Source organism: Amblyomma maculatum, chromosome 1 (assembly GCF_055883805.1).
Source record: "Amblyomma maculatum isolate TAMU_Amacu chromosome 1, ASM5588380v1, whole genome shotgun sequence".
Lineage (NCBI taxonomy): Eukaryota > Metazoa > Arthropoda > Arachnida > Ixodida > Ixodidae > Amblyomma > Amblyomma maculatum.
In genome coordinates, this window is record NC_139344.1 from 107,941,683 (window position 1) to 107,957,340 (window position 15,658).

At 43.0% G+C, this 15,658-nt stretch overlaps 1 protein-coding gene across 1 annotated transcript in view; it reads right to left on the reverse strand.

Annotated features, from left to right (window-relative positions):
• LOC146203463 (uncharacterized) overlaps nt 1-15,658 on the reverse strand; it is an 83,314-nt gene that overhangs the window by 53,186 nt on the left and 14,470 nt on the right. The window contains exon 6 of the mRNA XM_084588782.1: nt 400-510. Within this exon, the coding sequence (XP_084444908.1) occupies nt 400-505 (106 nt within the window). The 5' untranslated portion in view covers nt 506-510. The remainder of the gene's footprint in view (nt 1-399; nt 511-15,658) is intronic.

Here is a 15,658-nt window from a genome sequence, read left to right on the forward strand (position 1 = left end):
TGCCGATGGTGGGAACCGAACCCACGACCTCCGAATATCGCGTCCGGTGCTCTTCCAACTGAGCTACATCGGCCGCTGTCCCCCCTGCTACTTTCTTGGGTATTAATGTTGTCTGTATACGAACCTTGAGTGTGTTCACCAGTGCCACCCTCAACCATAGCGGCGGTGGACGTGGAACATCCTGTGTTACTGCCAGCGTCACGTAGAACGTGATCAAGAGCGAGGGCGAAAGCTGTACTAGAACCCTCACACTACCTATGGCTTCAAGACTGCCATATATATATATATATATATATATATATATATATATATATATATATATATATATATATATATTCAAAATATCATTTAGTACATCAAAAAAGGTACTAAAAATATGAGCAAAAATGAATGCCTCACAAGCAGTCTGAAAGGCGGTTGTCATCACTGGCTGCAGTACTGCAAAAAGACTTCTCTGAAGATGCTTGTCTATTTTGCGGTTCATTCCGGCATCACAGTTCTTCATAGCACCTGCACACAACAATAAAAAGACACCTATAAATGCAGAAGTAGAGCGATTTGGGCGAGTTGGTATCGATCCATCATATCAAACAGCGCGAAAAAGACTGGGACTAAGTACTGAGAGTCAGCGCTCGTCCTGTGTCGTCCTTCCTTAGTCCCAGTCTTTTTCGCGCTTTTTGATATGGATATACTAAATGCAAGCCAACACTAACTTAATAAAGGACAACCATGGCTGAAGCACATCGCCTCCAGTTGAAGAATGTTTTTTTCCAGAGTAGCCCTACAAAGGATGAGCCACATAGGATGTGAAACATGAATACAAACTCTCTTGGTTTAACTGACCAGGAAAGTAAAATTGTTAGCATTGCTACATTGTTGCCTGCATTGCACCTACTTTGCTACTTAATGCTGCAATAGCACCATATAGAGCCAGCCGATTATCAAGGCGAAAGCCTTTCTAGGCTCATGAAATGAAATCCCGTGCGCAAGATTTATGCGCGAGATCTGTCATATTCCGCGAGATTACTTCCCGTTTAGTGTTCCTGCCATCTGCAATCTCGTACTTGAACACGCGCCAAGGAACGCCACGCGACAGGAGAGATGGTGTACCATCCAAACACACACTTGTCGAAGAAAGTGTGACAGATACTGCGCCTTTCCTTTCCTGTAAACCAATTATAATTATATGTAGCACTGCAATGAATGCCAATAAGAGGCAAAGGATAAGAGAGGAAGGGTAGGTCTTTGCCATTCTCCTCTTCAGAGACATCTAAGAGACCCTCTAATTTTTTCATTCATAGGTTCAGGAAAACCTCAGCAAAAAAAAGTTTGGCACTGAATACAGGCCAACAATAACTAGTGCTACGGCCATAGCTCATCAATAAGTTGTTAAGAAGACAGAGTCATTCAAAGACGTTTATTCGTACACAAAACACCTCTCACTGCTTGCGAGAAGGATGCAGTCAACATGTTGTGAGCCACTGCTGCTGGCCAACACAAGTAGTGCAGAGATGCCGCACATAAAAAATGCTCCAGAGACCATGTCAGTTGGCAGTCCATACCAAGTGCCATTGACCCGTTGTTCCACTTCGCTTAAAGAGCATCTAAAAGCCTTTCATGTGGTTTAGAAATGGGCTGAATCTTAGGAACAGTGTTGCCAGGTTTTACGCGGAACACTCACGGTTAACCTACAAAGTGTTTATGTGATATAAAAACAAAAATTTGGGGTTGTAAATTCTTATTTGTACTATTAGCAGCCCACTTTAGTACCGTGCCTGACAGCTATTGCGGAATTAGGTGTGAACACATGTGATATTACTTGTGGCTCAGCTACATACAAGTCAAATTTACGACTCCATGCATAGGTAGACTCGAGAAAAATCAGCAATACATGCAGGATATCTTTCTTGTTTGCTGTGCACTGTATTTTTCTTCTTTGCTGTTAGATTCCATACGTTTAAGCACTCATTTTAATGCGAAAGTGTTACTTCGCTATGCTCACAAATTTCTGTCCGCAGCAGTTGTGAGTAATTGAGAAGCTGTAAAGGTTAATGAGTGGTGTCAATCGATAGAAGGCGATGTAATGTTGTGCGCGAAAAAATAGTTAGGCCAATAGGTTAATTGGGTAATTAATTAGAGGCAAAAATGAAAAAGTAAAGGTGAAAATGGTCTCATTAGCAAATTTCTTGGTGCCACATTTGAATGTATCAAATTGTAGTTAATTAAATCAATCAATTAGGGTGACGTCAAAGATGTGATGTCACGCAACCTGAAGTCGAGCCAAAAAAGGGCATAGGAAGGGATTGGCACACAATTTGAAAGTACCAATAATTAAGGCAATTAGGGTGACAACACACAACTGGAAGTAGAGCCGAAAAAGGGCATAGGAAGGCATTGGCGTGCAATTTGAAAGTACCAGACTAAAATGAATGAACAAGAAGTGAATTAATGTGACGTAGAGTATGTGATGCCACGCAACCGGAAGTAGAGCCGAAAAAGGGCATAGGAAGGGATTGGCGCGCAATTTGAAAGTATCAAACACTAAAATGGGTAAACAAGAAGTAAGTTAAGCAACTAGAAGCAACCAGAAGCAACCAACAGCAGTATCCATGCTTTTGCATTACTCCAATGCAGATTCTGCAGTGTTTTTTTTAAATATTTTTGCTTATGCTTTCCTCCACATTAAAACTACTATTTGAACTTTTATTCAAAAGTCCTGAGCAATTTGACAACTTGGCTAGCCTCCACTTGCCCATTCTAGTTGGTCCACCAGGAGTCAACGTGATGATACGTATGTCATGCAAATACAGCGACTGCCTTGATAAAAAAATTCAGGTAGAAGGTGCAAGAGAAGTTTACAATGCATACTCGTTGAAAAAAGATTAGTGTTGTGCATTTAGAGTAGGCAAGAGCATACAACACAACTAAGGCAATGAGAGCAAGTAAAAGCAGAAGGAAAGAAAGCAAAGCAGATTGTAACAGCCTCAAAATAGATAAAACTGTTACAGGCTTAAAGCCAGCTAGCAAACAAAATAGCACATTATCGTGGCTGTGCTTGGACTTTGGGACTTTTTGCTGTGACATATGGTTGGCCCAAACATTTGAAGCTGTGCAGGGAAAAAGCAATAGGTAGCACTATAAACTCTCTCTGAAGAAAGACATACAAAGCACTGCTAAACACAGTGTACCTGTGTACCTGATGTACCTGTGATGTGTCAACATGCCTTAAAAGAAAAAGAGGGGGGGATAATTTTTCTGCTGCCTGTTTTAGGCTCATACAAAACATACACCTACCTATATTTGCACATAACGCTCATTCAGAAAGGATAATGACAGTGACAAAAAAAAAAAAAAAAAAAAAAAAAAAAAAACACCAGACAGTTTTAAGCACAAATTCCAAAGGAGGCACCAAGTAAAAGGTAGCAGGAGCACTTGCAAACCATAAAGCAGGTTCTTGAACTCCTTAATGCATAGATACACTGCCTCTTACAATCAATTTCAAATGCCTCTCATTGGGAGGGGAAAAAACAAAAAAACACACATACTTAGGAGCCGATTTAGTCTCACTGAAATTTCGTTGAAGTCAATCTTAAAAGCTGAGACTTTATGCCAAATTTGGAGTGTTATATAGTAAGCAGTAACATTCCTATTCCCTGAAACTTCATTGAGATGAAGAGCTAGGCAGAGGTAGTGAATAAATACAGAAAACACTGCCTATCAATAGAAAACGAAACCACGTGGCAGGGTGAATGCAAACTCTGGTGTAGTGAATGTTCAAGCAGCCCCTGGCATGTAACAACTTAAAACATATTACCACTGAGAGAGCTGGCACTGTACTCTGCGGCCTCAAAACACTGTTTTGTGTTCACACAGTTTAGACAGTGGAGAGAAAATAGGAGATGTAATTCCAGCGACCAACTTATAGCACCATCAAGCAACAGCTATGCTCCTGTTGTACATACGCCATAATAAACAAACATATTTTGTTCCCCGACTGTATCCGTGAGAACACACGGTGCCGGAAGCGGGACATTTGACACTGTCGTGGTTCTAGCTCCAGCAAGTAAAACAGGACTCCAAGAATCTAATGATCAACACCCAACTCCAGTCAAAAAAGTGAGAAACCACTTCCGACAGTCCGCGGGAATGCCAGTCACTTCAAGGCTACCACACCCCAAACCCCTCCATAAGACGGGAAGTGTTTGGCAGAGCTGGAGCACATGAAGGCAAGAGTTCGAGGTTTTTACAATTGTAACATATTATAACCAGCAGCTGAAACAGGTCCAAGCAGTCAGCATCTTAATGCCAACTGGCGAGAAAGAGCAAGAGACTTGCAGTTTATTTTTGAAACGGGCGAGAACTCTAACAATGAAATACAGAAGCGAAAGCGTTCCGCAGTTGAGTGCTCAACTTAGCCTGTCATGAGTTTTATTTCGGCATGCGGAGCCAAGAAGACAGTGAAACTTCAATGACTGGTTAGCTGAGCTAAACGTACTTGCAAAGAGTTGCTAATTTGGTGACATAGAAGACCATGTGCCGAGAAGCAGAATTATTCTTGGAATTAGAGGCAAGAATGCAGACCCTTGTCTCTAATTATCGCAGGAGAAAAGCTGATTCTGAAAATGATACTTCTACAAAAACGGTCGAAATGTGGTGAGCCAGAGAACCCAGTGTGACAAAATTAAGAAACGCACAAAAATTCATGACGAGGTCAATGCAGTTTCAGTGAATGCATTACCGAAAGTAAAAGGTAGAAATAATGAGAAATGTGCAAAGCTCCATAAAACCAGAAAAGCTTGCTTGGCGAAGGGTGGTATTGCTAAAAAATGAGGAAAATAAAGCCACTTTGCCACAGTGGGCAAAATGAAGGTAGTATGGCACCAAAGAAGTGAAAACATCGCTTCGGTTGAAGCTCAGGGGGATGATTTCTGGCTTTAAATGCTATCGCAACAGAAAGGATGACCGCTGGTTGACGTTTGTCGAGAGAGAGAGGGAATATAGGTCTTTTGCGAGCTTGGCAAACGTGCAAACTACTCAGTCATTTCACACAACCAGCCAATTAAAGTCACGAACAAGGAGCCTGACAATTGTGAAATTGTCCTAAATACATTCCTTGGCTTTTCATGGAGAGCTAGCCAATGTGTTTGGCTGAATGTCGCAGGCATCAACAAAACATTAGTCACCAAGGACGATGTACAAGTGACACTGAGTGGGTACACAGCAGAGTAGGTGGGGCTGATTAGTCATATCACTTCAATGGAAGAGTGAGAAATGTATGAAGCAGCAAAACCCACTGCAGATGTTTTAAGTGTGCCTGGCAAGCTAATAGGGTGTGGTCTGCCATCTCAACCTCAAGACTGGTTCCAAAGGAATGATCAAGTCGCTAAATTCCTTCTGGAAAAAATGAAGGCAGAGCTTGATAGAATGGAAGCAGGTGAAGTTACTGGCTAAGGTAACAGAACCAGCGGCGAAATGGGCCAGCAATGTGGTTGCTGCCCTAAAGACAAAGTATTCATTTGTCTGGATCTTTCCAAACCAAGCAAAGTGTTATCAGAGAACATTAGCCTATGCCAAATCAAGAAGACAGCACTCCTCCCCTTGATGGAGCAAAGCATTTTTCAATTTTAGGTGCTACTTCTAGCTTTCTGCAGATAAAGTGGACATAGATAGTTAGAAAATTTGCAAGTGAGCAAAACCACTGGCCACTTCAAGTTTCTGCAGATGCCATTTAGTATTTTTTCACCACCTGGAATTTTTCCCTGTACAATGAGTGTTAAAGGGCCACTGTCCAGGGAAGGCCCTTTTAAGCAAAGGAGCCGTGTTTCGATCAGGTACCGGAGATAGTCTGTGCAAAATGCTACAGTGACACGCGTGCCGCAAAGCATCGAAAATACAATTCAAAGCTCTCTCATGCTCTCCTTTGGAAAGCCAGCTTCCCCGTTTCCTGCGCTGGCCCGACGGCCACAGTAATGACGTACGTACCGCGAACGATGTCCATTGGTCCGTCTCGCTGACTGACGGGAGAAGGATGGGTGTCTACCGCTCGCAGCGCGCTTTCCCTCACCACGGCCAGACTGAATCCAGCGGCGCGCGCTCCCTCGACCGTTTTTTTTTTTTTTTCGCGCTCGCGGAGAGCCACGCCCCCCACCTCCCGCCAAACGCGGAGGAGGAAGGGGAATTTGTATTGAGGAGGAACGCCCTCGGGCAGGAGAGTGAAAATCCTTTGCGAGGGAACGGAAGGAGAGAGGCATGACAGAATCGGGTGATTGCGGTGGCTGTAACTGCGTTATTAGTTACTCTTTTCAAAAACATTTTGCGGCCTTTCGTTCTAGGGGCGAAGTCTCACAGTCACCGGGGAAGAAAATATTTTCGACCGGAGGGTGGACAGTGGGCCTTTAAAAGGCCTTGTAGGCGTTGCAATTGCTATTAATGCCATTCTTGTCTGAGGTCATACAAATAACAAGTATGACATGAACATATTGTCAACCTACTCAAGTGATGCCGACAGCACAACAACTAGAATGGCAAATTCCGTTTCTTAAAAGAACCTGTCAAGTATTTAGGCCATATGCAGTCATGCAATGGGGTGAGCTTAGGCTAGGATAGTTTAGAAGACATCCTGCAAAAAAAAAAAGTGTGGAGTAAATGAAAATAGCTGCAGTTCTTTCTAAGTATGGTGAATTTTTTCACCTGCTTCATCCCAAACCTATATCGCTCACAGCTTCATGTGAAGAACTTTCAGGGGCACAGAGAGAAGGGTAGATAGTGGTGCTTCAGCTACCCCCTTCTCTCTCTCAAAGTAAGACCAACAATGCGATGCCTACTGATGATTGCAGCTTACTGGAATACATGTAAAAGTGAGAAGGAAAAGAACAAAGTTGGAAAGAAAAGTCAAACAACTTCTTTCCAGTGAGCACCTTACTACCTGCCATCAAACTATAGCCTGAGGCCACAAAGGGGAAGTTAGAGGAGGGCTGTGAGAAACGATGTCACTAATAACTATATAGCACCACGGCACAACAAACGGCCATGGGGTCTGGATGCTTGTGGAGAGAAGAGACATGTCCTCGGCGCTAAAGCTATGCATGGGCCCGGCCCGAGCCTGGGCAAAGGTATATTTGTCTTGGGCGGGCCAGACACGACAATCACGAATACATGAAAGTTTTGCAAAAGTGCGAATACGAGAGCATAGTGCAATAAGCGTCTAGAATGCTCGGCATCAACCCACCTTTCCTCCCCACATCCTCACCGCGAACAGATACTATTTGGTAGCCGTCAGTGACCAAGCAGAGGGGCTGGTTGTGGGCTACTTAGTTTCTGACTTTGCATCTCCGCTTTGGTAACATCGGCGCTAATGCTAAGGTATCCGTTTCAAGAGTCGCACCATGCTGTCGCCATTCAAACGCCTCTACTATGGCTTACTTCTACCTCAGCATAACCTCATTTAAAGCGGGACACAGCTAAAAGCACCTGCGGTGCAAGAGTTTTCTCTCATTTCTATTGCTGCAAAAAGTTCATCTGCAATGCTCACGGTGAGCTAGGAGAGCTCATCGAGTAATTGGCCACAAAACCAACCCGTTTAAGTTAGAGCTAGCACACTTTTGGAGAAGCAAACAAGCTGCTTACCGAAAATGTGCTTTCCTATCGAAGAATGTGTTAGCCATTCCCGCCACAAGTTGTAGCATCGAAAGAAGCTTCAGCGATGCCATCGGGTTCATTATCCAAGAGTGCCGCAAATGCCTCAATTCAAAGCATAACTTGTTGTTTTTGCACAATAAGTTAATTCTACTTACGTGCTGTGCTTCTACATATTCAGCAAATTTGCCATTTCAAACGTCATAACTCAACATTTCAAGATCTTGGATAAAACTTATCCTGAAATTATTGTTGTTTTTTTCACAGCTTTAACTGCAATTATAGCATGACGGGGCGCCGGGTTGGGCCGGACCGGGCTCGGGTCTGTAGCATTGGGCCAGGAGACCCGAGCCCGGTCCGGGCTCGGGCTCAAAATTTCAGCCTGTGCACACCTCTACTTGGCACTGAATGTGAATACCTTTTCTAAAACAGTAGCTAATGACAACCAGATGAGGAGAGTTTGCCTGGAAACGCTTGGGGTATTTTCACTTCCCTGATCTTTTCCTTTACAGGAGCAGTGGACGGCCCCGCGACTATGGGCGTGCCTCAAGCAACTAAGCTAGGCATGGCTGGTATGGCAGGGCAGGCAATGTGACCACCATCAACTCAAGCATTTGCTGCCGGCAAATTGCACCCAACATACCTTAAGTTGCCTGGAATAATTGTCCTATCATAGCTTCAGTGTGGTACACTGTGGATGCTCAAACCTACATGCAGTGATAAAAAAAAATTAGGCGGATGCTTAAGCTTTAATTAAGGAGTAGATGCAAGAGTGCCAAAGCCACCTTTTCATTTTGCCAATTTTTGGTATAGAGAGAGTGCCACAGAGTCTGGCAGTGTTAAATGTCTTCGTTGGTTTGGTTTTTGGGGAAAGTAAGGCACAGTACCTGTCCAAGCTCTCTCTGGACACCTACACTTAAATAAACAGTGGCCTATAATTGAAGGTACATACACCGTCGGTTAAAACCCCTATCGCAAAGTAGCGTCCACCAAATAGGAGGTGGATGCCAAATGGGAAGTGAAACGCTACGACACCGTCCTGAATTCTGCGCAACGAACAGTTGCATTGCAACTTTGATAAGAAAAAATGTGCAAATTTTTTCAGACACGCTTTTCCAATTCTGGGTTACGGCGATGGTGTTGCCTTTCTTACCAATAATCTGCACATGCATAGCGTAATCCTATGACATTGGCGTGCAGTGAAGAAATATCTGCATTCGACGAAGGATGAAGACCGCTTAGTAAGCTTGGAACTACTTTACACTTAGCGAGAGAATGCTATAATGGCTTCAGATGTATTTGATTGCTTTGCAAAAGTGCCATGGTGAGCATATTTGGTACTGTAATGTTTTAAATTAACATTTTCATTTCATTGTTACATGTAAAGATATGATCTGTGTGGTATTATTTCAATTGATGGCCACCTAAAATATGAAGCCAGCAGCTTTGCATGTGTTTTGTAATATATAAATATCACACACAGATCAATGTGCAGAACATTTATTTTTAAATACTACTGAGCCTGGTAGTGCACTCCCCCCTCAAAAAAAAATATTTCTGACTATGTCCCTGGAGACCTGCATGAACCTGAAAGGGGGCCATTATTAAGTGAGGCTCTCCGGGAGGCACTCTCAAATGCACCTGTCTTGGCTTACTACTAAAAGGGCAAGCCAATTATACAGTTGCTAGATACCAGCCAAAATGGAGCCAGAGCTGTGATATTACAAGATGGCACTCACTAGCATATTCATTCCATTTGATGACAAAAACACAATATGCTCAAATTGAGAAAGAAATGCCAGCCGTTACTCACGGCTGTAAAATATTCGTAGCCCATGCTTTTTGGCAACCAAACATGTCTGTGGAGTCCGATCACAAGTCGTTTGAAATCAACTTAAAAACAGTTACCTAGGTGCCTGCTCTGTCTTCAGCTTATGTGTTTAACCTGTAAAAGTATCTGACAAAGGTCAAGTATACTACTGGAAACCAACTGTTTACTGTGCTAACGCATTATCCCAATTTCCAGATTCGGTATTGCTAACAGAACAATGCGAACATTTTCATGTTGATGCAATAACATCCTTGTAAGCTCCTCAATCAAGTGTTGCAAAAGATGAAGCAAGACCCAGTTATGGTTCAACTATACAAGCAAAAAATGGCCGGACAATAAAACAGAAGTCATTCCAGAGCTATAGTAGATGTACTGTTGGTTCAGATATGCATTGCACACTGAAGACAGTCTTGTATTGTGAAGCAACCACCTCGCCACTCCTTCCAAGGTGTGCACAGGCTCCACTCCTGCCTTCATGCAGCACCCGGCTGCACAGCTGAGACGAAGGCCTGGCACACAGCACTCTGTATTGGCCGAGCATAAGCAGTGACACAGAGGAAGTGGCAAAATGCTGCAAAATATGCCAAAGGTACAAGCTTTCGAGGTCTATCACGAGAAATCCTCAAAGCTTGCTTTGCCACTATGCCGGCTTTGAATATCTAATCCCTGTCGAATTTTTGAAATCAAAGTGGTGAAGATTTCATTGGCCTGCACAGATATTTTTGCACTGCAAGGTTCTCCAACATAAACAGTAAATGACAACAACACTCTATTCTCCAACCAGCAATTTTAACGGTTTGTCGCCAAAGTGGGCATGCACCACGTTCAGTCTAGCCTGACTGAACATGGTGCATGGTTGACTAATCTGTGAAGGAAGTTAGAAAGCTGCTGAGAAACTACAGATTTGGTAGCACACTGGTTTCTGTGCAGCATTCTTTGAGTGGCTAAGCTCTCTGTGATTTTTGTTTCAAACTGCAAGTACAGAGGATAATGAGCAGACAGAGAAGGAGGTGGCTCCCAGTGCACACTGGTCTCTCACAGCCACAGGTTGTTCCACCGCAAAATGTGCAGCACAGCTACCAGACATCAGACAAAAGCAACTAGCCTTCAACAATGGATGAAAGGGTAACGGAGCACAACGTGCCTATGAAGGCCTGGTCTCCTGCTACAGTCATGCAGACAACGAAAAATGCCGGAGCGTACATAGCTGAACGCGAAGATGGACATGGCAGTTGCAGTGCACCAGAGAGCATGTCAGGTCTTCACCTTCCTGGGACACAGCTGCAGGCATAAACAGCTATCATCCCAAAGCTGCCGGAACCTCCACAAGTCCAACCAATATGCAGAAGGAAGTGGAAGAGGTGCCCACCAAAAAGATACCAGAGTCCAAACACGCGACTGCTGTAATTATCCAGCTCCAGCCACTAGTTCATAGCACTACCAAGCAACACCTATGCTGCTGCTGTAGTTTCACCACACTAAACGAATTTCTTTTGCTCCTGAATGTGTCTGTGTAAACACAGGAGACTGAAAATTTTTCTTTGGTTTGAAAAGCTGGTCACGTAAAGTGCGAACATGCACATGGCCCGCAGTTATGTCAGTACAATAAAACATCTGAGCCAACTACACACTTACATCTTACCCTTCTCACTGCACCGCTCCGTCTCCTCTCTCTTTCTTTTTGTCTGCCCAGAACAATAAGTTGAAACCTTCCTGAAATCCACACACAATATATAGGGACATCGTCCCACCACCTATCGGCTCCCTACACGTCAGAAGGCAATATTATCTAACAATTGTGTGCAGATTTCAATAAAAGAATCAGTTGCCAGTAGCACGTTGTCCTGTCTCCTCTCTTGTGTTTGTCTTTTTTTGCGCTTACTTTCCCCGTACAACACTGTGACTTCAGTTGAAGTGATCTCCATGGACAACACAGGTAAAGTCTCTGGTAAAAACCCACAGCCCAAGAGCTTTGCTTCTAAGCACTCTAAAGGTGCACGTTGGCCACCTCCTGCATTGACAATCTCGCTGGTGACAAGAAATCACTTTCCTGTTCCTTCAAGATCTTAAGTACTCCAGAAGTGCTTCCAGGAGTCCCGTTACAAGACGCAAAAGCAAATGTCTTGGGGCGTGTATTTTTGACAAATACTACACATCATCAAAAACTAGATATTGAACATAACAGAACTTGGTAAACTTGCATGACAAACGAAAACAGTGCTCTACAAACTGGACTGAGAACAGAAGAAGCATGCGCGTCCATGCACACAGTGATGACTAACTAATGAAGGTTCTATTACATCACACGCGATGAAACCAGCAGAAAAAAGAAACTACAAAAGGAAAAAGAAACCAAAAACAAGAACAAAGAAAAAGCAAGGAAAAGTTCCTGTTGTCACATCTTGCCGTCATGGATTTCCAAGATATGCAATTTCTTTACTTGTGAGTGCCACTGATAGTGTGCTTACGGATGTCGTGCCTTTCTTTTCTATGATATAAGCTTCATAAAGCTCATGCTTGTGTTGGTATTAAAATCTGGCATTGACCAAAGTGTGGAATGCACTTGCAGGCAGATACGTGTTTTGCCAGTGTGCTGCCGTATTCGTGTTGACAGCTGTGGCATGTTCTCTTAGGCGATCACTGATACAGCGTTCAAGCTGCTTGACTCACATAAAATGCTCCGCAAAACATTGGAATTTTGTAAATTACTTACGTGTCACAAGTGGTAAATTTGTTATGCCATTTTTTTGTACCGCGCTGGTGGTTTAGAGACTTCATCACTCACCATCCTGCATAGCACACTCAGCTTCCTGGGCGTGGATAACATAAGATGTACTCCAGCCCGCCCTACTATTTTCTTCAAAGCATGGCTGATCCCGTGCACATGCGACATGATAGCTCACTTCTCTATTACTGGCCTGGCACCTTTCCGTATTGCATGGCAAAATTGAATGAAGAAAATACTACATATCACAAGGCATTTTCAGAAGTTGAATCACATGAGAAAATCCTGGTCGAAAACGCATCAAAAATCGTGAATGAATTGTAAATCTTCAACAGAACAGATATACAGCAATAAATAAAAAACTGCAACAATATCCAGCTCAGAAGGTTAGGGAAATGAGTGTACAAGTGGAAATAAGGCAACAATAACAACAACCAATTTTGTGAGGAAACACAACAAAAACTTGTTTCTAACTAAGGGAAGCCTATTTGCTCTTAAAGACTTGTTAAATATCACAATAACTTTAAGGAACCCAGCTATGCTTAAAATGTGTCCTAAAAACTAAGTGTGGAATGAAATCTGGGCCAGAGGCAACATACAGCTTTAATTCAAGCAGTACTTTAAACAATCCTTCATAAGCTATGAAGATGTCAGACACTGCGGGTAAGTTACGGTTCCATGAACTTGTGTTCATGGGCACCAGAGACATAGGATTGAAATAGATGTTAAAGCAATTAGCTTTGTTAAAATTGTCAGCAACTGTCTCCTTCCAACGGTTCACACAGAGGTAGCAGAAAACAGCCTTAATTTTCTGCATTTGGATTGAAGTTAAAATAACCCCTTTGGATTACCTTTACCCTAAGACTCTAACAAGAAATGAAAATTATGCTTCATGCCACTTGTTTCTGGCATGACTTGCTTACTAAAAGCCTGTAAAGTATCAAAGAATTCATTGCCTTTCCAAGATATCCCCTAATATAATGATAAAAATCAAGAAAAGCAAAAAGATCGAAAAGTACCGTATTTACTCATATAATGCTCGCACACCCAACAACGGGCGTCAAAAATCGAATTTTTTCCCCTCGCATAATCACCGCACCATCAATATTACCACCACGAGAGTAGTCTGCTAGTAAAACCCCTTGATACTTTGAAAGTTACGCCAACGATTGAACTTTGCCGCCGCCGCGCTACCTCCTCGCCTCCTCCTCGCCCCTTGCGCGCCCCTTCGCTGAAGGCCGGCTCTCAGCCCGATTTCCTGAGCGACGATTGGTCTCCCTGCCGTTTCCCTTGGAAACAAACGCGCGTCCGGCGTTTTCCTTGTGTTTTCTTTTTCCTTCGCGCCATTTTTCTCCTATTCGCGGCGAGCGAATATTGCGCGCTGTGCCTGTGCTTTTATTGCAGCGTGCAAGCTATATGCCATGCTGTTGCGCGTACAACTGCAGCAAGCGGCCTGAATATGGTTATGCGATATTCATGATACCTCAAGGCAAGCGTGACGGCTTGCGCAAGAGTCAATGGATTCACAAGATTAGTCGAAAGAAGTTTATTCCTAGAAAGAACAGGGTTGTTTGCGACGTAATGCACCTTTCTCACTCCCCGTAATAATGCGTCACCTGACGCTGCGTTTTCTATTCCTGCTTGCTCCTCAATATTTTTGCAGCGGCAACATGTTCATTGTATAAAAATAAGGTTGTCCTCTGCAGCATGCTGAATATTCTGCGAGGCTCCAAGGCTCCATCATTTCACACGCTGTCGACTTCTGTAGTCAGAAATACGGCACTACAATCTGCTTTTTGCTGTCAGTAATAACTGGAAAAGTACAGTTTCTCGATTGCATTTGTCGCGATTATGCTAGGATCCCTGGCCTCCTTCACTAAAAATCAAAACTGGGGCTTGTAGAGGAGCTAGTCTTTCCAGCTTGTACTTGTAGTGTGCGTCGGTTACTCAGGAGCAATGAATGCTGGCCCTGAAAAACTCTTTGGCAAGTAAACCCGAGGTACTGCGGGTAATCTGCACTAGTTAGGTCGTACGGCATTTTTTTTTTTTTTTCAATTCTTGAATGTGTCTTGCCATGCTTCGACGCATGCGTGGATTAAAAAAAAAGTATGCGTTCGTTTTATCAGGGATACGGCCAATGTGCAGGGGGTGTTCACATGATCACACACGCTTCACTTTGACCATGACTGCTAGGCGTTGGCAGGTTACCTTCGCTTTGAAAGCTGGAGCTCTAAAACCGCGATTCCACGTATTAATTTACTGCGAGAAACGTTTTCCCATCAATGCCAAATCAGCCGGAATCATTGCATCAATTGTCTGTATTTACGAAACTTAAACAATCAATAATGATTATAGTTATGATGTAAAAATAGGGGAACATTTTGCGAGCAACAATTCTTTGCACTGTAACATATTACTCATTTCAATTGTATGCAAGATTTTTTTTTCACCTAGCCTGAGTGATATACTCATCGCTCTATGTTCTAGCTACATTTCACTGAAGATCGGTTTGAGCCGCCAATATTACACGAACTCGAAAAAAAAAAAACTGAGGCCGAACGCAGTTCCATCAATTTTCTCTCACCGATCTGTCCTGAAGCAAAGAAGCCTCCTCAACAGAGGCATGAACCTCGTGCTGATAGTAGTCAGTTATTTCTGCGGCTTGCTCTTTTCCCACCTCCATTTATGAGAAAATAAGAAAGTATAAGAATTAAAAGTCAATGTATAGTTGTCTCGTCAGATATTATGAGGTAATAGAGATATGACTGACAACGCAAGTCAATGAAAATTGAAGTATATCAATGGGTCATGGGACGGTATCAGATTAAATAGTGATGGTTATGAATAGTGATAGCTAATGATGGTGACTGTTACGGATATTAATAGTAAATGATAGTAATAGGCCCGGATCGTGAGGTGATAGTGTTCGTTGCGAATAGTGACAGTTATGATAGGTCACTTGACGGCATTAGTAGATATAGTGATAGATAGGATAGCGATAGTTAATGAATTGGCAGTTATATGCTTTCTCATTTCTGCACGTTGAAGACTTATGTGCCCCCTGTTTTTTTTATTTGATTGTTGCGTTCAATGAAATTACGCTCTTTTACATAGCGCATGAGGCCACAGCATGCTTGCTCCAGAACTTCAGTGTGTCGGCAATAGGGCCCACCACTTCTCCCAGTGTACCCTGCTGTCTTTTAACCACACGCGAAGTCAGTGAGTGGCCGCGTACTCATAAAATTATTTAATTCCTCCATCAGCATCATATCAAGACAGCCGTGGCTAACCTGTTCCTTGCCTCGAAGCGGCAAGGAACAGCTCAAAGTTTGGTTTTATACAAAATTAACTAATTAACGCAGATTATTCCGGATCGCTAACTAGCACAGTGCCATTACACTTGGCCTAAGCTTTCCAACGGTATACGGTTCGATGTTGCAGCTAAAATTTAGATTTTAATTGCAATT